The sequence below is a fragment of the Gopherus evgoodei genome, chromosome 5 (genome assembly GCF_007399415.2).
Source record: "Gopherus evgoodei ecotype Sinaloan lineage chromosome 5, rGopEvg1_v1.p, whole genome shotgun sequence".
Lineage (NCBI taxonomy): Eukaryota > Metazoa > Chordata > Testudines > Testudinidae > Gopherus > Gopherus evgoodei.
The window spans coordinates 7,847,481-7,869,236 of NC_044326.1; the positions used below are offsets into that span (position 1 = coordinate 7,847,481).

The 21,756-nt window shown below is 49.1% G+C and overlaps 2 protein-coding genes across 4 annotated transcripts in view; both read left to right on the forward strand.

Annotated features, from left to right (window-relative positions):
- The first annotated feature begins 12,427 nt into the window (after nt 1-12,427).
- Nucleotides 12,428-21,756, forward strand: part of UBOX5 (U-box domain containing 5) — a 30,667-nt gene continuing 21,338 nt past the window's right edge. The window contains exon 1 of one of the 2 annotated variants that reach the window (XM_030563412.1): nt 12,428-12,507. The gene's annotated coding sequence lies outside the window, so the exon portion shown is untranslated. Of the gene's footprint in view, nt 12,508-19,491; nt 19,559-21,756 lie in introns of those variants that run through there. The other variant, XM_030563411.1, reaches the window with a different exon arrangement.
- FASTKD5 (FAST kinase domains 5) lies at nt 12,431-20,500 on the forward strand. 2 transcript variants are annotated; one of them, XM_030563409.1, is made up of 2 exons: nt 12,431-12,507; nt 17,679-20,500. In XM_030563409.1, exon 2 carries the CDS (start codon nt 17,717-17,719, stop codon nt 20,180-20,182), a length of 2,466 nt encoding a protein of 821 aa, XP_030419269.1. In that variant the 5' UTR covers nt 12,431-12,507; nt 17,679-17,716; the 3' UTR covers nt 20,183-20,500. The 2 variants fall into 2 exon arrangements, with proteins under 2 accessions (XP_030419269.1, XP_030419270.1); XM_030563410.1 differs by lacking the exon at nt 12,431-12,507 and adding an exon at nt 13,052-13,271.

The following is a 21,756-nucleotide window of genomic DNA, read 5'->3' on the forward strand; positions in this document are numbered from 1 at the left end:
TGCCACTCTAGGACGGTAGCTGAGAGCCCCCTTTTGAGATTAATTACCCTGTGAATCCTGTAGGCAGATGTTTTGCCAAAATGCCGGCAAGTGCACAATTCCATTCCCTTCCTTTCCTTGAGTCCCCACCAAAACTGTTGGGTGATAAACGGACTCATTCTGCTGGATGCACTGCCGATTTTAGGAACCACAGAGCCACTTAAGGACAGGGGAGGGTGTTGTGTAGAAAGTTTCCACCTTATAGGCAGAAGGTGCCTGTACCTATCCCTCTGGTCGTGTGTCATTACCGTTCTTCCTGCAGCTATGTCACCTTGGATTAGTATCTAGTCAGATCTTTTGAACTATGCAGCTGTGAGTCTGCCATTCCTTCGGTGGGAGAGCCGCACCGAATACCCAAGGTGTGCTCGGAAGTTAGGCTGGTGATTCAGCAAAGAGTGTTCTTCCCTCCCAGGTCAGCACTGAGCTAATGCCCCAGCGAGCTGCCAGAGGTGCCTCTTGCGGGTGAGTTGCCAAGCAGAAGATTCTGATCCTTAATGACTCCATTGAAGTCAGTAGGGCAGATCTTTGGCTGGTGAGCATCAGCATAACTTCATTGCCACAAAGCCCCAGACTTATGTTAGCTGAAGATTTGGCTCAAATGAGGAACACTCGTATAAGGGAAGGAAGAATCGGATCCTTTATTTCTTTGCGTTTGGTTTTCTTCCATGATTTTGCTTCTGTTGCTTTAAGACGTCACACCTCGGTTGCTTTGGCTCATCTCCAGAGCAGCAGGTGTGTAATGGCTTCACAGCCGTACAAGAAAGGATTAGAGATTAAAACTGTGCACCTAGCAATGCCCAGTACTGCTTAGTTTCCACCAATCAACTGACTGGCGATCAACCACATCGCTGCAAACAGACAAACAAACAATAGCGTTGCTAGCGTAAAACTGTAGGAAAATCACTGACGGTTTTCTGTGTGTGAAGTGCTTATTAACTGAAATAGGAACTGAATCATATACTATATGCTGCTAAGTGATACAGAGACAAGTGTACTTTGATGTAAATAACGGTCTAGTTCTGTATATATGATTATTAAACAAAACACAAAAAAAACCGCTGTGACTTCTGTGTGGGTGACTGGGATTGGCAGTAAGAGCAGAAGTCATTTTCAAGAGCGAAGTTCTGGACTACAGCCCTGATCCTACAAGGTGCTCAGCATCCTCAAATCCCCATTGACTCCAGTAGGAATGGGGGGTGTTCTCCATCTTCCTGGATTGGGCCCTTGCTGTCCTGTTTATCTGTTTGTTCCTTCTGCCCATTGATAGTCCTGTAGGGAACCTGAGATGTTGATATCCTGTTGTTGCTTTGGTGCAAGCCTTCCACAAAGCCCACCTAGGCAAGGCCATGAAGCTCCCTCCATTCTTCTTCTGAGACTTGGATGCTCAGAAGAAATGCCCAATTCGGAACAGCCTCTTAGGAAACCTACTGCTGAACTCTGCCGCCAGCCCTATTACCCCATCTACCTGGCTTCAATGGCCATGAACATGGCTAATGAACCAGTGTGTGCCAGGATTTCCTTCTGCTGATGGCACTTTATAGCTTGTTTGAGATGATGAGCCCTGGGCCATCATGACCAAAGGCTGAGTTAGGGTGTTTGAATTACAGATTTGGAACTGTTTCCTTTATTATTTCCTTCATTATTACTTCAATAATTCCTGGGATTATTTAGTCTACAGAAGAGAAGAATGAGGGGGGATTTGATAGCTGCTTTCAACTACCTGAGGGGGGGTTCCAAAGAGGATGGATCTAGATTGTTCTCAGTGGTACCAGATGACAGAACAAGGAGTAATGGTCTCAAGTTTGAGGTTTAGGTTGGATATTAGAAAAAACTTTTTCACTAGGAGGGTGGTGAAGCACTGTAATGGGTTACCTAGGGAGGTGGCGGAATCTCCACCGTTGGAGGTTTTTAAGGTCAGGCTTGACAAAGCCCTGGCTGGGATGATTTAGTTGGGAATTGGTCCTGCTTTGAGCAGGGAGTTGGACTAGATGACCTCCTGAGGTCCCTTCCAACCCTGATATTCTATGATTTCAAATGGTAGACACTGCTAGGGCATTGGGAGTGGGCTTGCAGAAGAGAATCTGTCCACTGGGAAAGGGCTCAGAGTCTATTAAGGAAATAAATGTTGATCAAAACTTCCTCTACACTGGGGAGAGGGAGCTGAGAGTTCTTGGTTCTTTTCCCAGTTCTAGTGTTGACTTGGGCGAGTCTTCATCTCTTTCTGTTTCCCCAGAAACTTCACCTGCAAAAGTACATTGAGATCCTCTTACTTCAGGGGCTGTATGAGTGCAGGGTTATAGAACTAGCCTACACCAAATGAAGGGTGCCATTTAACTCCCATAGACTTCAGTGGGAAGTGGATTGGGAATCTAAACAACTCTGTTTATTGTAGGCTAACAGGTAGCAGCACCATTGGATCCTGTGAGTGTCACTTTATCTCTCTCCCTAATGGCTCCTTAATGCCCAGGTTATTAGGGAATAAAAGATTTCAGAGGCAAAACCTGAAGTCAGATCCCTTTATTCATGATCCATGCTTGGCATGTCTGGATAGACTCAGCCCATCTTAACTCAGGAGTGACAGATGCTCCCATCGCTGAGCCCGAACTCGGGCTTCATAATGGAAGAATTGCAGCATGTAGTGAAATGAGGCTCATGGGTTTTCCCTTCATGTATTCCTCTGCCGACCTAGTTATTCTCATCAGCCCTAGGAAGCACAGTTGAGTGATTAACGACTGGGGCTGGCAGTAAGGAGATCTGGATTCAGTTCCCAGCATGGCTGCTGACTTGCTAAATGAGCTCAGGCAAGTCCTGTCATGTTTCTGTGCCTCAGTTTCCCCAGCTGTAGAATGGGGATAATACTCCTTCCCTGCCTCAGAATGATGTTCATTGGTTACTGTTTGTAAGATGCTCTGAGATCTCCAGCTCAAAGGGGTTGGAAAAATATAAAGTGCTGCCTGAGAGAGACCTATTTTTGAAAGTGCTATGGGAGAACAAAGAGAACAGCCTTTCCTCCCTTCCCCCTTGTGCCCCTCGCCTCAAAGGAGAGAACTTATTAAATGTCCCTCACAAAGAATAAACTTCCTGGAGGTAGTGACATCTCACTGAGGCGGGGCTCAAGGCTACAACAGGCCAGGGGTTGGCACAAGGGGCTTGCTAGTGTGCTCTGTAGTGAACAGGCTAATGTGTGTGAACTACTGCCCACTGCTGGATGGAATTGGAACTGCTCAACTGCATTATAGGACCTATGCTGTTTGCACCCGGTGACGATAGGTCATTAGCTCAAATCAGTGAGAAACCGAGCTGCTGGGGCGGGTTGCGGCTGCCAGGATGTGCAGCGCAGTGCCAACAGTGGAGGCCTGGTTAGCCCCAGATTCAATACAGTGCAAAGAATTCTCCTGTTTTTACCCCTGTAGCTTAAGACATAAAATCCGCGCGCACACGACCACTCCTGCCCCTCCAGGACATTTGCCCCCAGGGCCCATCTCCAAACACCGTGGAAGTTGCCCCTGCACATTGCCTGGGACTGTGCAAGCACCCCTGAGAGATGTCGCACCAAGGAGCCATCGCTCCATTTCCCCTTCCCTTTGGAACTCCTAGCAACTGGCTTGGCAAGCCAGCCGGAGTCAGCCTCTGGCAGGGTGAGTCTCACTGCCTGCTGGACAGGGGATTGCAGAAAGGCCTGGATCTTCCACTATTAAGGAAATAGTGCCCATCTTTTCTTAAGAACCACCTTCTGTTAGTAATCAGCTGCCTTTGGCAACTCCTTTGCCATGAAATTATTAGCAGGATCTGCCCTTGACATCCCCGTCTGTGTTTAGGGCATGACCTATGCTAGCTACCGGCCAATTCAGGATTGCCTCTTTGGGAGCTATGCTTGTCACCTGCTTTCCAGCACAGTTATTGATCCCCATGATTTCCCTGTCCAGTGTGCGCAGGTATTTCTACTTGTGCTAGCCAATAACATGCTCCGGACTAGCTCCCAAGTAATCTAGTTCTCATGCTCTGCCTGTATTTGCCTACCATGTGCAATTGTCACATGGCTTCTCACTGCATTAGTTGGGGGCTCAAAACAGTGTTACAGCTGCAGCCAGCTGGCTGCAACCATGCAGAAAAACAGTTCCAAACCCAACAACAAGCCACAGTGCGGACTCAGCCTCAGCAACACCTCATACACACCACAGAGCAGCAAGCGAGGGAGGGATCCCTTAGAACTTCGTTTGCCGGCTGTTACATATATACACAGCTGTTGCCACGCCCCCTCACAGATCCCACAGATCACTCGATCTGACCAGAAGAGGGAAACGATGACAATCATGGTTCCTGCAGTGTGGGAACTATTAGCAAATGCCAGCTTGTTAACGGAGACCTCCCTTAGCGGATCAAACGGAACACAGGGCTCTGGAGCTAACTTAAGACACATAGCACTGAGGATATGGCTCAAACTGGTAGGTGAGTCTGTTTGTTTAGATCATAAATCCTTGAATAATATCCAAAGAGGTTATAATAAAATCTGTAGCTCGGCTCAGTGTCAGGCAAGGTGCTTGAAGAGCAAGGATTGTACTTTTCTGGATTTGAATGGTTATTTTCTCAGAAGAAATCAATCTTGGCTTCCCCTTACAAAGATACATTGGCCCAAGCCCTGGTTCCAACTCCAACTGGATAAGTGGAAGTCTTTCCATTGCCCCCCTGGGCTGTGAATCAGGCCCCTAGTATGCATGATCATGTCTCCCTCTAGGGGCTGGCCCCTGCAACTATAACAGCTTTCTACTGCTTGACAGAAGGAGTCTCATAGACTATCAGGGTTGGAAGGGACCTCAGGAGGTCATCTAGTCCAACCCCTTGCTCAAAACAGGCCCAATCCCCAGACAGATTTTTGCCCAGATTCCCAAGTGGCCCCCTCAAGGACTGAACTTACAACGCTGGGTTTAGCAAGCCAATGCTCAAAAAACTGAACTATCCCTTCCCCTTAGCCCTTTAACTTAGGTGGTATGGCTTGTGTTTATGGCATTGAAGGTACCAGTCTGATCCCCAAACAGAGACCGGGGCAGCTCTGAATTTTGGACTGGGATCCAAACTTGGTCAGAATCCAAGTATGGGCAGGTTGGATCCAGAGTATCATTTTGGGCCCACCTCTTAGGAAGACATTGTAATTATCTAGTCTAGCGGCATGGTCCCTTGGCTCCTTTCGGATGACTGGAGGGACAAAACCACTCAGGCAGATCTACCCCACTGGTGCAAAATGCCACACTGTAGCAGTGTGCTGAGCAAACCAAATGCCTATGCAGTTTCTTACCATGTGATGGCGGAGTCAGGTTCTGAGCTGGAACCCTTGAAGGGCATTTTCATTTGCACTGCCTCTGATCTTCTCTAAGTCTGACATTTGCTCTTCTAAAAGCTGTGAACCAGGGGCACCCAAGCATGTGGGACCCTGACAGGTGACCTGAAAGGAGTGTGTCCAACCTGCTTTTACATTTACATTGGGTTTTTTAAATCAAAACTAAATTCCCACAGCTTATTTGCTTGTCTCTGTCTTGTGTCTGTTCCTTTACAGGAACCATGAGCCAGATCCTCAGCTGCTGGCAGCCCATGTAGCTCTGTTGACTTCAGTGGTGAGATGCCAATTTAGACTCGCTGAGGATCTGGCCTAACATGTTTGCTGGTGAACCCAGACATAAAAACCCCACAGCTGAACAGGTTGGAGTCTGGCCCTGCCAGTGGTAGGGGTTGGGTTAGCCGCAGGTGACTTTGTTGGAATCCGCATAGACCCGCAGGCAGCACTTGGGATGGCCCTACTGTAAACATAAGTCCTGACTTTGTGTGTTGTGTTTCTTAAAGTCTCCCTCGCTATCTGCTCTTACTGTGAATTCAAACCAGAAGTTAAACTGTTCCCCTGTGTTCTTCGTTGACTGTTGATGTGTGTCTCTGAATTCCGTCTAGCGAGACTTGGGAAAAACATCCATGAAAACAAATATTTTCAAAAGAATAAGCATTTATTAATTAAAACAGACCTGGCTTCGTGGCTCATGTCCACATTCAGACACTGTTGCATTAACTGTGCCTCTGGTAAATGTGTTTAAAGAAAAGCACTTAAAAAAAAACCTGGACTTTTTGTACAGCAAAGATGTATTCATTTAGAAACCTATTGTTAAACCTCTAGCACATTTCACAATCAACAACTAGTCTATTGTACATCTCCATCGGGTCATAATGTTGTGACGAGTCGCTGCCTTTTGGATTTTCTACAGTGTACATATATAGATATGTCCATATAGAGATAGGTGTATATATATATGTAAAGATCTATATGTATACGTATCTCTAGCTCTCTCTCTATATCGATATCCGACTGTGAAGGATTTTTATTCCATCAAAATAAAATGGAGAAAGGCCCCTTTTAAGAATCTGCATTTCTGGCTGGTCAGTATTTTCATCGAGGGAAAGGGGCAGTGGGAACAAATGCGCAGAAGTGCTCGGTGTTCAGACCTCGGCGGCTGTGTCTGGGGTGGGAGAAGGTCACAGAGGTTTTAAAAACAACCCACAAAAGAAAGAAACTCTCACTTCCGCTCGCAGTGAGCTTGGGGCAGTCTGGGTTTTGCTGGCTTTCATTCAATGAATGGATTTGTCACAGTAATAGAAGGGGGCCTTCATGCACTGGGTGGGAGAGTATATTAACAATCATTTGGTTACTGGATAGTCCTTAAGGGATTTTCAAAGCACAACTGGGGGTGTTAGGCAACCAATTCCCATTGAAAGCCAAGCCCCTAACTCCCATTTGTGTCTGTGCATCCAGCTATCCCGTCTTCCCTGTGTGACAGATAGGGACACTGTAGCAAGGAGAAGGCTTATCCAGGTCAGGTAGAGCTAATCCTAATCAGCCCTACCTCCACCTTCTGCCCCAGCTGGCAGGTCTGATGTGCGCCCCCATCCTTGTTTCTGAGGCTGACCACCCGGCTGGGAGGGAAGCAGCAAGCTAAGGCTGCTGGACGCTGGTGATGTCTCAGCAGGGTGGTCAAGGAAAGAAAGGGGACAGGTAGTGAGGGGCCAAAGTCACTGGATTTGATGCCAAGGGATTAACAAAGTGATCATTGTTCCTCTGTTCCGCTTGAGAGCCTGAGGGCTTGTCTACATCAGAAAGTTGCAGCGCTGGTGAGGGAGTTACAGCGCTGCAACTTTGAAGGTGTACACATCTGCAGGGCACCACCAGCGCTGCAACTCCCTGTTTGCAGCGCTGGCCGTACTCCCGTTTTGTCTCGGGTGTAGAGGATCCAGCGCTGGTGATCCAGCGCTGGTAATCCAATGTAGACAGTTACCAGCGCTTTTCTTGACCTCCGTGGAAGGAGGAAGCCTCTGGTAATCAAGCTGGTTTCCTTTCCCGGTTTGCTCTCTCGGTCCCGGAGCCAGCCAGCAAACCGCAGGGAAGGAGACCTGCTTGCTCGGGGTTCCGGGACCGAGAGAGCAAACCGGGAACGCCGCGGTTTGCTCTCTCGGTCCCGGAGCCAGCCAGCAAACCGCAGGGAAGGAGACCTGCTTGCTCGGGGTTCCGGGACCGAGAGAGCAAACCGCGGCGAAGCTGGTTTCCTTTCCCGGTTTGCTCTCTCGGTCCCGGAACCCCGAGCAAGCAGGGCTCCTTCCCTGCGGTTTGCTGGCTGGCTCCGGGACCGAGAGAGCAAACCGCGGCGAAGCTGGTCTCCTTTGCCGGTTTGCTCTCTCGTCCCGGAACCCCCCTTGAAGCCGCCCAACAGCGCTGCAGTGTGGCCACATCTAACACCACTTGCAGCGCTGGTTGCTGTAAGTGTGGCCACTCTGCAGCGCTGGCCCTATACAGCTGTACTAATACAGCTGTAACAACCAGCGCTGCAAAATTTTAGATGTAGACATGGAGAATGGAGCTGCGAGCACTGGGAGGGTCCTGGAATGTTTGTTCTGGAGAGGTTCCCCCTGCTGTTCATTTCAATTGGGTTATTTATTAGCTTCTTCATTCCTTTCCCACCTTTGCAACACTCCAGCCAGGCTCCAAGAGCAGCCCTACACCTTCAATGCATGTTTCTGTCTGACAGCTGTCACAAGCAACCTCCTGCGATCACTGCCCTTGGGGAGAAAGGACACACACACACACACCGGTCCCTTTTTAGTGTGTTTATGACTGCGGATGGGCGCAGGGCCAGGCCTGCATGGATCCAACTGCAGGATCGGGACCCTAATGAGAGTTCCTGCTGTCTGCGCGAGGGAGGGAGAACAACTGTACAGGTATATGCAATGGTAAAACCCCCAAATTTGCCCAGCAGGCCAAAGAGCAGAAGTCGGATCTGAACTTGCTTGTAACTCCTTGAGTGAAATTGACTAGGTCTTAAGCTGATGGGATTCTATCAATAAAACAGCAGGAGGAGAGGGGTCAGAGGAATGGGCTGCTTAACCTGCCACCATCAGTTTGCGGCTGCATTGCCTGATGCCCCACCTGTTCTGGTCAGGTTTTGAGGAGATGATTTTCAATTCCCTGAATGTCTTTGAAATCTTACCCCATCCCCAGCTGCTCTGTTCTGCTCAGATGGAGCTGGAGGGAGCCCAGTCCTTGAACACAGAATTGCTTCTTGTTCCAGAGGCTGAATAGAAACTCCAGAGTGCAGCTTGTCATGTCAGTGTCCTGGCCACTGCCTTACGCCGTCCTATCTACCCCAGCTCTGGAAATGGGGGCTTGGGAGCATATGATGAAAAACAATGCGCTGGGAGAGGCTAGGTTATGGTAAGGGATAAGTCACTAAAGCCGACAGGTTCTCGCATCCTGGCTACTGCTGTGGTTCAGCCATGACACTCAGGCAAGAACTTCCACATCCCAATACACGGAGATGAGCAAGAGGGATGAGGGGTTTCCCAGAGTCGCCTGGAGGAGCCATCAAATATTCTTACTCTACCCATGGAGCTAGCAGAGGGCTCTCTCACTTCTCACTTCAGCCCACTTGCCACCATTGCTGTCTGGGTAATCAACATGGCAGCATGAAGAGGTATCAGGGGATCGCAACCATCTTGCTCTTCCTCTACTGCTAAATGGAAGGTGGATCCTGATTAGATTCCCACGTAGGTGGGAGAGGGATCCCTGTACAGAAAAGGTTGAGTACCACTAAGCTTCTGTTGATTCTTATAACAACAGCACAAACAGTGCTCTACTGTGTGTCATAAGCCCAGTACTGCTGATGGTGATCCTCCTTTATCTCAAGTGGTAGGGGCCCCAGTGTTGCCTTGGAGTTCTGCATGGGCATGGCTGGGGTGTGCAGCATCATGAAAATGCAACGTCCCAGGTGGGCTCAGTGTTTACAGCATGAAGCAACACTCACATAAATGAATGGGGTGCACCGAACAAAGCACTTAGAAAAAATGGGAACCAGAGCACTAGACTGGGTGACAGGAATCCCTGAATTCGAACACTGACTCTAACGCATAGGGAAGGGGAGCACAGGATAGGGGGCTGGAACAGAGAGAGTGAGAGGGACGGGGAGCATAGGCTGGGGGAGTTGGATCTCTGAGGGTCAAGGGAAGAACACAAGTTGGGAGGGTCAGGTCAGTGAGTGTCAGAGACAAGCACAGGATGGTGAGGTTGGATTGCTGAGGGTCAGGGGAGGGGCACAGGATGTGGGGTGGATCGGTGAGGGTTGGGGAAGGAACACGTGGGAGTTGGATCGCTGAAGGTCAGGGGAGGTTGGGGAACACAGACGGGGGTGTCAGATCAGTGAAGGTCAGGGGAGGAGCACAGGATCGGGGCATGAATCAGTGAGGGTTAGGGGAGGAGCACAGGATGGGGAGTGGATCGGTGAGGGTCGGGGGAGGAGCACAGGATGGGGGCATGAATGGGAGAGGCTCAGAGGAGGAGCACAGGATGGGAAGTGGATTGGTGAGAGTCCGGGGAGAAGCAGGATGGGAGCGTGAATGGGTGAGGCTCAGAGGAGGAGCACAGGATGGGAGGTGGATCAGTAATGTAAGGGGAGGTTGGGGAGCAGAGGCAGGGGGTGGATCATTGAGGGTCAGAAGGCTGGGGGGGTGGATCAGTGAAGATTGGGGAAATTGGGGAGCACAGGCCTAGGGACTGGATTGGAGAGGGTTGGAGGGACAGAGAGCACAGGTCATGGGGGGGGGCTTAGTGGGGAGGGTCACACAAGTCTCCCTGAAATGAATTTGAAATGTTGGTCCGTTTGCCCACCCTGTGTTCTGGAACACGACTGGGGAAATCGCACACACAAAGGAAGGTGGGATTCACACCCCCTGCTCAGGCACATCTCTAGCCTGTGCTATAGGAGAACTCCCCTGTAACAGCAATAGTAGACCCCTTATCTTGCCTGTGGGCTCGCACACTCATTCAGCCACACAAAGCTGGTTCATTACAACACACACACAAGAGCAGGGCTGATCCCCCCTGATACCCACTCCTGGTTCACATACAGCTGCTGGGATGTCACACTGTCAGGACCGGCGCCAGGGGTTTTAGCGCCCTAGGCACACAGCAATTTCGCCGCCCCGCGTGCTGGTCCCGCAGCTCCGGTGGAGCTGCCGCAGTCGTGGCTGCGGACGGTTGCCTGCTCCGCGGCTCTGGTGGAGCTGCCGCAGTCGTGTCTGCGGGAGGTCCACCGGAGCCGCGCGAGCAGCCAACCATCCACAGCCACGACTGCGGCAGCTCCACCAGAGCTGCGGACCAGGGGACCCTCCGCAGGCACAACTGTGGTAGTTCCACCGGAGCCACCTGCCACCCCCTCCGGCAAAACGCCACCCACCAATCCTGGCGCCCTAGGCGATTGCCTAGGCCGCCTAAATGGAAGCGCTGGCCCTGCACACTGTAAGTGAATGGGTGATGTAATACCGAATTCCCAGTGACCTGAACACCTCGGCCATCATCCAGTTGCTCATGTTACAGCTGCTCCCTACCATAGTTATTTCACATGGCAGCAGGAGAACTGCTCTGCTCAAGATCTCCTTCTGCCTCAGTGCCAGGGGGCTGCTGCCAAGCTGACTGTATGCTGGGAACGGTCAGGCTTGACGTTGCCATTTCTAGTTAAAACCCCGAAGTCCCTGGCGGTCTGATGGCCTCAGACCCAGCGCAAGCCGCAGTTAGACTTTTCCTCCTGACCTTGCCGCTGGCCGAGGCAACAGCTGCACGAGGCTAATGCGGCTTGTCCTAGCCCCAGAAAAGACAACACATCTGTCTGGAGCGGCTGGTTTCCCCTGCGGCAGTAGTTGGTGCATGTTATCACTGTCAGATGAATGTCCAGAGCTCCCCCATAGCTGGAGATTAATACAGGAATATACCCTGTGATCAGTGACTTATACCAGCCACACATCAATGAAGCAACATTACATGGGAGTTTTAAGAACATTTTTTGATCTCATACCATGGTGGAACGACATGTGACACTGTGTGGTAGTGCCATGAGGCTGGCATGACCCCAGGTAGCAGGGGTGTGACACCATGTGGCACCGGCATGATACTGGCATGCCCCCAGGCGGCAGAAACGTTACACTATGTAGCACTAGCGTGATGGTAATTTTGTCAAGTGTCCCTCGTGCAACATGGTGGTGCCGATCCCCACATGGCTGAGACATGACAAAGCGTGACAATGGCGTGGCAATGGCATGTTGGTGTTAGCATGAGGCTGGCCTGACCCCAGCTGGCAAAGGCCTGACCCCAGCTGGCAAAGGCGTGACATCGGGTGGCGTTGGCCTGACCCCAGCTGGCAAAGGCGTGACATCGGGTGGCGTTGGCATGACAACCGGTGGTAGGGGCGTGACATCGGGCGGCGTTGGCATGACAACCGGTGGCAGGGGCCTGACATCGGGCGGCGTTTGCATGACAACCGGAGGCAGGGGCGTGACATCGGGCGGCGTTGGCAACACAACCGGTGGCAAGGGCGTGACATCAGGTGGCGTTGGCATGACAACCGGTGGCAGGGGCCTGACATCGGGCGGCGTTGGCAACACAACCGGTGGCAGGGGCCTGACATCGGGTGGCGTTGGCATGACAACCGGTGGTAGGGGCCTGACATCGGGTGGCGTTGGCATGACAACAGGTGGTAGGGGCGTGACATCGGGCGGCGTTGGCATGACAACCGGTGGCAGGGGCGTGACATCGGCTGGCGTTGGCATGACAACCGGTGGCAGGGGCGTGCCCCCAGTTGGCGCTGATGCCCCCGGCCAGGCGCGCGGCGCGCTCTCGACTCTGCCCAGGGGCCGGGCACAAGCGCAGACCCCGCGGAGGGGGTAGGGGGGGCCCAGTCGGTCTTGCGGGGAGCGAGCGCCCTCTGGCGGGCCCACGCCGACGCCGCAGGCACAGCGCTCCCCATTACAGGCGCCGCCCGGCCCCTCTCGCCTCCCGTCGCGGCGGAAGTGCGTAAGGTCAGGTGACCGGAAGCGTTCGGCGGCGACGGGGCAGGGTGATTCCAGGCAGGAGGGCGAGACCCGGCAACGGAGACAGCGAGCGGCGCGGCCCAGGTGAGTGCGGGCAGAGAACCCGGCCCGGGGAGAGGCCCGGACCCCCCCTGCCCCGGGCGCGCGCCAGGCGAGTGTCCCTGTCACCGCCAGGCCCTTCTCGGGCTCCCGCCAGCGCGTGCACAGTGCGGTGGGGGGGGGGAGCGGGCGTGCCCCGCACACACGTTACACGCGTGGCGTGTGCCCGGCACGTGAGCGCTGCTGCTGCTCCCCGCGTGTTGCGTGTGCCGACACGTACCGATGTCCTTGCCGGGCGGGGCACACGGGTGACTGCCCCGCTCGCTCAGGCAGGCCGCGCAGCCCCGCCGGGACCTGGTGCCACCCCCTCTGCAGCCGATCACTGGGTCTGACCCCTGTGGTAATGCAGGGACAGGGGCGCGTCGCTTCCTGCGAGTGTCGTTCATGCTTGGTCGCCTGCTCGTGCTGCCTTCTGTAGTGTGGGTCAGGTGCTCCTGGGGAGTAGGGTGACCAGATGTCCCGATTTTTGTGTCTTTTTCTTATATAGGCTCCTATTACCGCCCATCCCCTGTCCTGATTTTTCACACTTGCTGTCTGGTCACTGTAGGTGACCCCACACAGTGCCAATCGCGAGCTCTTCCATCCAGAGTTTAGCCTGCATGTTCCCTCGTGTCTGCCTTGTTCAACACCAGGTGGCGGCAGGCACCTGTATCTAATTCTCCATGATTCCTGGGTGTGAAACACACCATGGAGCTCTCATCCCTCCAAATACTCTGAATACACAATTGGAGCAGCTCTGCTGAGCACAGGTGCTTTTTTTAGTCATTCCTTTGTCCTTAACCCACTTTACAGGCATTAGCTATACTCTTAGCCAAACCTGAATCCTATATAAAATATGCAATTTTACACCTAATTTTAACATTTGGGTCCAAATGTACTGGTATTTGTTGGAAGATAAAAAAGGAAGGGATGATATTAATTGATGGGGCTAGCATAGTGGGTAATACATAACTTATGTGATACATAGCAGTGAGACTGTAATGGGAAATGTACTCCAAGTGGGAATGACACACAGATTTCTTAATGTTAGTTATCAAGCATATATTTGTAATTTTTTGAGTGTCCAAAAGTGTATTAGATGCTTCAGACTCCAGGAAAGGTACCGTTCCTATCCCTTAGAATATATAGCCTGAGGTTCCTGTTCTGCAACTTAATCAGCACAATTGGAACCATTTGTCATCCTTGGTGCTCCACAAGTGTCCACCCATCCAGATCTACTGCAGGATTGGACCCTGTATTAGACATGGCCCACAAAATGAGGGTCAGAAGGAAGGGGCTGAGGAAGGTTTAGACGGACAGTGTCATCTCTTGGGACTTCCATAAGACATGCAGCTTGAGGGGTCCAGTTATGTTTGCTCTTTAACTTGTTTCTCATACATGACATGGCAGAAGAGAGTTTCCAGGAGGGATTTGAATGGAGAAAAGTGGGGATGTTGGCAGCCTGTTTACACATGGAGAGGAGCATAGGAAGGAGTACAGAGCTGTGAGAGCAGGAAGGAACAAAGGGCATTGAGGCTGGCATGTGTCATTGATGGTGGGAAGAGGGACCCGTACAAGAAAATACATTTGGAGGAGGAAATGAAGGACTAGCTTGAAAGTTCATCTGGCACGTTGTTGGGATTTGAAGATGCAAGTAACATAGATTTAAGTGATGAGCAAGAAAGATTCTAAAGTGTCTTTCTCTCAAGACTTGGCATATCTTGTCCACTGTCCTTCCCCCTCCTTTTTCTATCTCCTCTCCATGTTCTTCTGTTGGCTCTCAGGAGGGCTAGTTCCATGGATTTGAAATCAAGGTGAATAAACTCTTAACGCTACATAGCACCTTCCCAACGCACTTCTGATTTGTTTTAACCATTCTAACAGGGTTCCTAGCATGATTCTGGTGAGCTCTGTGACCCTGGGCACATCATTGACTGGCTCTGTGATGCACTTTCCTCTGGGTAAAATGGGGATAATCATCTCATAGGAATGTTTTGAAGGTTAGTTCACTAATGGTAGCAAAGTGCTTTGAGATTCTTGGCTAAAAGAGCAAAATAGATTAATTTATTTTTAATAGATGGTATCCCTTGCATCAATGAACGTGTGCGTTGTTAGTGGAATAATTAATATAGGACACACAGAAAAGACCAAAAAATAGACTGTAAAGAAACCTGCATATCCTGCACTTAAAGTGGTCTCACAGTCAACAACTAGCTTATACTGGGCCGCAAAGCTCACCTAATTCAAGCTCCAGCAGACTTCTGGAAGAGGAGCTGGTTTCAGAGAGGGTGGGCCTCTACTGGGCAGGTACTTCCCAGTATACATGCTAACTACTCAGGCTATGCCCTGGGGCCAGATTTTGGGTCTTACACAGATCATACTTCTACCATTCTAGGCTATCTATCAAGAGACATGGGAAGATGGCTCTATGTCAGCTACACTTAACTCCAGGTTGCCCTGACAACCCTAAGAGCTAAAAATGTTTTTGTTGTTAAAGGAAATCTTGAGTTTGGCAGGCATTGATAGGGACGGCCAGAGAAAAGATTCCTACCTGCTGTTGACAGTGGATTTGCTGGGGCCTGCATTGTGCCAATATGTAATGGCTATTTGCTTTATTTTTATTGTATGTGTACTAAGGGGTAGTGGTGTTTGTTTTGTTTATCAGAGCATCTGCTAGATTAGAGGGATTGGGTGGCATTCTCACACATAGGATGAGCTGTTGCTTTCTGCAGCATTAGCCAAAGTCCCAAACACAGTGCGTTGCTGTGATTCAGAGCCATCAAGACTGAAGAAACCATTATGATCTTGTCTGATCTTCTCTTGGGCTACCAACAACATGAACTGTTATGAGGAAGCTGGTTTTGGATTTAACGCTGACATCTAACTTTGTGCTTTGCTGGCATGGACAAAGACACAATTATTGCCCTAACCAATGCGGTTTAGACACAGATAAGACATCGAACAGGAGTAGCTGCAAATGAGTTTTATCTACCCTTTAATTTTTTTTATTTAATACTTAATAAAATGTCTAAAACGTCCTCTTTTCTAGCAATCTTTTCTTTAATTCTTTCTAATTTCTTTTAGAATCTTTTTTTTTTCTGCTTTGATTTCTCACGATAACCATTTCCCTTCTTCCTTTGCTTTCTCCTCTGGTCTCAGTCTCTTCACCCAAGTTGTTTTTTCACCTTTTCACACTCTCCTGTTCTAAACCTCCTCCTGCCACCTCCAATTTGCCATTCTTCCAGCGCCAGAAAACATGAGTGAGGCACCCTATGCAACATGGCTAAGAAAAGCAGGATAAATGATAAATGAAGCACTGTGAGAGGGCACTACTGGTCTGTTTTTTTTTATTGCTGCTACAATGGGGAATTCTGCATAAAACTCAGCTAAGCATTTACTAGGCTTTTTTTTCTTCTTCTTGTCATGGGTGTGACATGTTTGTCCTCACTCAGGAAGCTCTGTTTTTATGCAGAGTCATAAAGGCATCTATAACACCTTACTGTCCCTGTGGCCAGAGGCTGTTGTGCAGAGGAGCACAGAAGCTAATACATGTTGCTGTTGTAGTGCCTTCACCGAGCTTTGGCTTCCCTAATTACTTGGCATCCCGCAGTTCCAACACATGTTTCTTCTAAATAATGAAAGAGAGAAAGTGAGCTTTCAAGGAAGTTGAAAATGCTAGAAGATGGCTGTCTAATACCTCCTCAGGGTTAGCCACACAAGGTGGGGGAAGTATATTTTACACAGAGCAGTGACCTGGTGCTGTTAACTAATCGCCATCTGACTCATCCTAAAGAGGCTGAATTGGCTGCTTACCCAGGATGGCTACACTAGATTTTTGTTTTGGCAGTTTTCCCATTGTTGCCTTCCAGTAGCAGTGGTGAGAGCACTCTTATAGCCATGGCCCCTGGTGGTGACTAGCATTTTAAGCACTACATCATCTAAACCTGTAGAAAACTTCCCCAGGCCTAAAGAATAGAACTCTCTTTGGTATCTTTACAGTTCTTCTGAGTACTAATTTTCAGTGTGTGATAGTGTAACAGCAGCTTGTGACTTTGGGGGGGTTTCTCTCATGCTTTTTATTGCCCTCCCCCTCCCCAATCTCATTGATTCTAGGGCTGCCTTTCTTCCCTAGCAGTGTGAACAGTCACTAACAGCAGCCATTTACGTTTGTTTTGGTGGTAGGGAGCCAATCCTTCTGGCAAGCTAGTTCCACTCCAGTTTTCATTCTGTGCACCACTCCATAAGAGAGAGACCCTCTCCCGTATCCACCCCCCCTCCCAATACCCCAGCCTTACATTATGTAGTCTCAGAATACTTCCATCTGTGGAGCAATGCTTGTCCTTGGGCCTCATTTTCAGAACTACTGGGGTTCTGGCTGGTGCTTCTTAATAGAACGGAGTCTTTTGAAACACAATCTAATGGAATTGTTAGAGCTTTGATGACACAGAGTTATAAACATGTTAAAGGGACACACTCAGCTTGAAATCTAATCAGTTTTAAAAATGAGTTAAAAGTACGTTAGGTCCTTTCACGAACTGAAGAAACAGAAATGTTTCCCCTACTCTGAGAGCCATTTTATAAGTTACCTGTAACAGGCCACGTCCAGACTACCCGCCGTATCGGCAGGTTAAAATCAATTGCTCGGGGATCGATATATCGCATCTAATCTAGACGCGATACATCGATCCCCGAGCGCGCTTATATCGATTCCGGAACTCCATCAACCCCAACGGAGTTCCAGAATCAACAGTGAGAGCTGCGAACATCGATTCCGTGTGGTGTGGACGGGTGAGTAATCCGATCTTAGATATTCGACTTCAGCTACGTTATTCGCGTAGCTGAAGTTGTGTATCTAAGATCGATTTCCCCCCCGTAGTGTGGACCAGCCCACAGTTGCGTTGCCAATCCTATCAATTCCATAATGCATCAGGTCTTCCATTTTGCAAAATAACTTGAGTTGTTGATCTTGGGTAGAGTTTGCATGTGGTAGTTTTGGACAGTACTCTCAGCTGCTGACTTGCGGGAAAACACCTGATACTCAGTAATTCTTTGTGAACCATGTGGGAAACCAGGACACACTCATACCATCTAACGTACTATAGTGATAAAGGTTATGTTTTTTAAAAATGCATCATGATAGATGGAAGCCACTCATTCTTCATCTGCCCTTTTTTCAGTACCTGGAGACAATTCTGAGCCCAGTAAGTTGTGATCCATGGCTACAGTGATAACATGCCGAAGATTTCCAGGAGGCGTTCGCAGCATGGTTGCATTTTCAACTACAACCAAGTGCGGGACCAAGAAGAGAATTCCTATTAGAAAACAAAAGGAGGATGAGAGCCCTGAAGTGAGTGACACAGATGCTAAAGCTGAGGCTTATATCAGATTGCTGAACCCTCTGGAATACAGAGTACTTTATAATCCATCGGCCTACACAGGAATCAATACCGCATCCCATCAGAATGCTGCTAGAAACTGTGACGATAGTAAAGGGCCACTTGGAAGTGAATTCTCCAGCATTGGTGCTAAGCAGTTTCAGAATACGTACAGCATCACCTGTTCTCAAAGCCAGTCAAGCACAAAACGCACCTTGCTGGATCTGAAGCTCTATAAAACTCTTTCCACACAGGCCAACTCAGAGCCTCCAGCCACGCTGGAGCCCAAGGAAGACAAATTGGAGACCTATGACACTAAGGAAGACCCCAGAATGTTTCAGAAGCACAGACCCGAATACCGATCTCTAAGTTATGACAAGTCCGAGACCTTGCAGGTCCTTCCTCTAGAAGAAGGTGACTTGATATTACATAAAGTAACTGTTCTTAAGAGTGGCCTGATCCCAGGAACCATGGTGCAATATTTTTGCAAGCTGAGCTGTTTGCCAGTGGAGCAGCATGTGATGGTGAGGTCCAGTACTAAGTTTATGATGTTGTGTCATTACGCAGTTGAAAACATCCAGCTGTTTAGCATCTCGGAACTCACTGACATTTTAAAGGCCTTTATCCGTTTAGGCATTCCACCAACCCACTCCATGCTGAATGTGTATGAGACTGAATTTTGCCGTCGGGTGTGGGACATGAGCCTGGATCAGCTACTGCTGGTGGCTGACCTGTGGCGCTGCTTGGGACGCAGCGTGCCTCACTATTTACAGATCTCCTTCAGTTATGTTAACTTGCATTGGAAAGACCTCACCTTGCCTCAGCTTGTTCAGCTGATTTATATCATAGGCGAAGGTCGGAGCGTACCCCAGGATTTAATGCAGAAGTTGGAGACTTTAGTGTTGAAGTACTTGGATTCCTTCAACTTGGAGGAAGTGGGCACCATTTCCTTAGGGTTCTTCAAGTCCAACAGTGCCTTTTCTGAGCATGTCATGAGAAAAATTGGAGACAAGGTGTCAGGCCAGATGGCAGACATGAGCAATTATGCTTTAGTGAATGTACTTAAGATGTTCCGCTATACTCATGTCGATCATTTAGAATTCTTGAAGCAACTTGGGAAAGTCATTCCTCCTCGGATTGGTACTATAGGCATTCAGGGTGTCATGCACATAACTCTTGCCTGTTCAGCCTTGCATTACCTCGATGAAGGGATTATGAATGCAGTAGCTTCTTCATTGCCTTCCAGGGTGATGTATTGCCGTAGTAAAGATGTTGCTAAATTCTTGTGGTCATTCGGATGCCTGAATTATGAGCCACCTAATGCAGAGAGGTTTTACTCCAGCCTCATAGAGCAGATGTACAGAAAGATGCATGAATTTGAGAAGTTCCCAGAACATCTCCTCACCTGTTTGTTGGCTCTGGCATTTGTTGGGCACTTCCCAGATGACCTGATAGATTACACTCTGAGTGCTGAATTTATTCAGTTAACCAGAGAGAGTAAATTTGAGCTTAAAAAGGACCTGTTCACTCTTGATGGCAGTGTAGAGATAGAGTGCCCAGATTACAAAGGTAATCGCCTTACGCCACAGTTTCAGCAAGAGGTTACTGAGATGCTGTGGAATTTTACGAAGAAGGAAATCTGCATAAAGCCGGAAGTGACGGAAGCTGTGTCTCTACTTGAGGTAATGTTAGGTGGACCCCAGTATGTTAAACACCACATGATTTTGCCTCACACTAGATCAGATGATATGGAGGTCCACTTGGGCACAGACCGAAAGCCGTTACCTTTTAACTTAAAAGCTGCCGCAGCAGCTAAAGGAGAACTGCAAGACATTGGAGTCAGTCTCACAGATAACTTAATGAATCAGCTGCTGAAGGGGAAGTCCAGCGGCAAGTCACTTATGGGTAATAAAACTCAGACAGAGACTTGTAGCCAGAAGGAGGCAGTAGAACAGAAGCAGGCTCCACCCATTAGGAATAATTCTGCATTTTCATATGAGGTTCCTCTGACTGACACTATTTTGAATGTATTGACCAAATCAAAGACCTCTCCTGAAAATTGTCCCTCCCAGCTAAGGCTGCAGCCCAGAGGCGTGAAGCTAGCCATTCAGGTGTCAAACAGGAACCAGTACTGTTATGGTTCTAAACAGTTGTTGGGACTACATAGCTTGAAAAGGAGGCAGCTACAGAAACTGGGATATGTGGTAGTCGAGCTGCCCTTTTGGGAATGGTTTCCTTTGCTCAGACGGACCCATTCAGAGAAACTGAGCTACCTGCACCACAAAGTGTTCAACTCAGTTCTTTAAGAATAACAGTGTCATCAAAAAGCTATTTGACAAATTAATGTCTGAATTAAGTTCTGAAGGGGAATCTGCCTGGCTATACAAAGTGAAATAGCCATACAGATGCTTCTGTCTGTCTCTCATCACTGTTTAAAATGGTCCCTCTCTTAGAATAACTTACTTTGGTAGCTGCTTTGCAGGCAGAGCATGCAGGCAGAGACTTGACAGCCATGTTAGCAGGTTCATCCTGCTGCCTCATCTACAGCTGTAAATCCCAAGCTTGTTCAGCTTGTAAGGAGATCCCAGAGTGATTCTATTACAAATAAAATCTCTAATAACATACTCTTTTATCCACAACACCTTTTCCCTTCAAGCGAGAGCCGGTGGGTTTGGTTGCTCGGTGTGTGAAAATCAGCCTCTCCTTCAGGGTGATGTATCAATGCAATCACCTGGAGAAGAATTGGTGAATTCTAAAGTGTGCACATGCCCCGTGCCACAGACACCTCTTGTCCATGGGTACCTACCACACTGGTCTGGGTGTCAGGGAAATGGGCTTCCCTGTGCCTTGGCGCCTTCCAGTGCTTCTAGTTTGCAAATGTATGGGAAGGATTCCAGGGCTTCCCCTTTCTTGGGTTTATAGCGAAAGTGAAGGAGCTGGTGAGTGGTATGGGGCTGGGTTGACAGCATGAGTACTGGAGAGGAGGGGGATGGGAGAGGGACTGTTGTGTTGGCCATTGGTTTCTCATGCATATGTACACACACAAAAAGGCTTAGAGGGAACATAGGTCTTGGATCGCTCTCAGTGGAGAGGCATTCACCTTCCACAACCCCCAATTATGTTGGTACTAATTAGTCGTGTTGATGGCAGTCTGACTCACATAGGTAAAGGCTGAACGGCCTAGAAATCCAACTATCCATCTTAAGTGGTTCCTCCAAGTTGAGGTTGAATCACATAGACCAGGCAGTGTGGCAGAAGCTTGTACTGCTGCTGTCTAGCCTATCTATTCTGTAGATTAAAAGAGGGTTTTAGTCCTCACCTGCTTAGTTGATATACTTATTGCATCAGATCTAAAATTAGATGCTAAAATCTTTGGGGACAGGGAATAGGTCTTTGCTCTGTAAAGGTCCTAGCACATTTTGGAGCATTATGTAAATTATCATCGTCCTCTTATTTTATACCATGTTTTATTTCGGATCCCATACTAATAAACCATGCTAGTAGCGGGAAGCCTGTGCTGTCGCTTGAGTGTAATTGGTAAAGTTATGTGAGTAAATATGGGGGCTCTTATTTCCACGTGCTGTGATGCAATGTTGCCCTTTGTATGTGTGCCCCAAACTTTGTGCCCAGAGTTGCCCCCTGACTGGAGGCAGAGCCACCTCTTTGTTAGTCCCACTTCCTGTCATCAGCTGTCACAGTCCAACCACCACCGAACCTTTGGACTCCAGCATTCCATCTGGTTCTCACAGGGCCCAGATATGATTGAACCTTGCAACATGCTACACAAAATGAGCTTTCAGCTGTTTCCCTGTCTTCCCGCTGACTCAGCAGACATTCTAGGCCTCCGAGTGACCATCCTGGAAGAAGTATTAGTTTGTGC

Bases quoted from the DNA above. Each gene is read 5' to 3' on its own strand.
- FASTKD5 (XM_030563409.1), top strand. From the start codon at position 17,717: ATGGCTACAGTGATAACATGCCGAAGATTTCCAGGAGGCGTTCGCAGC.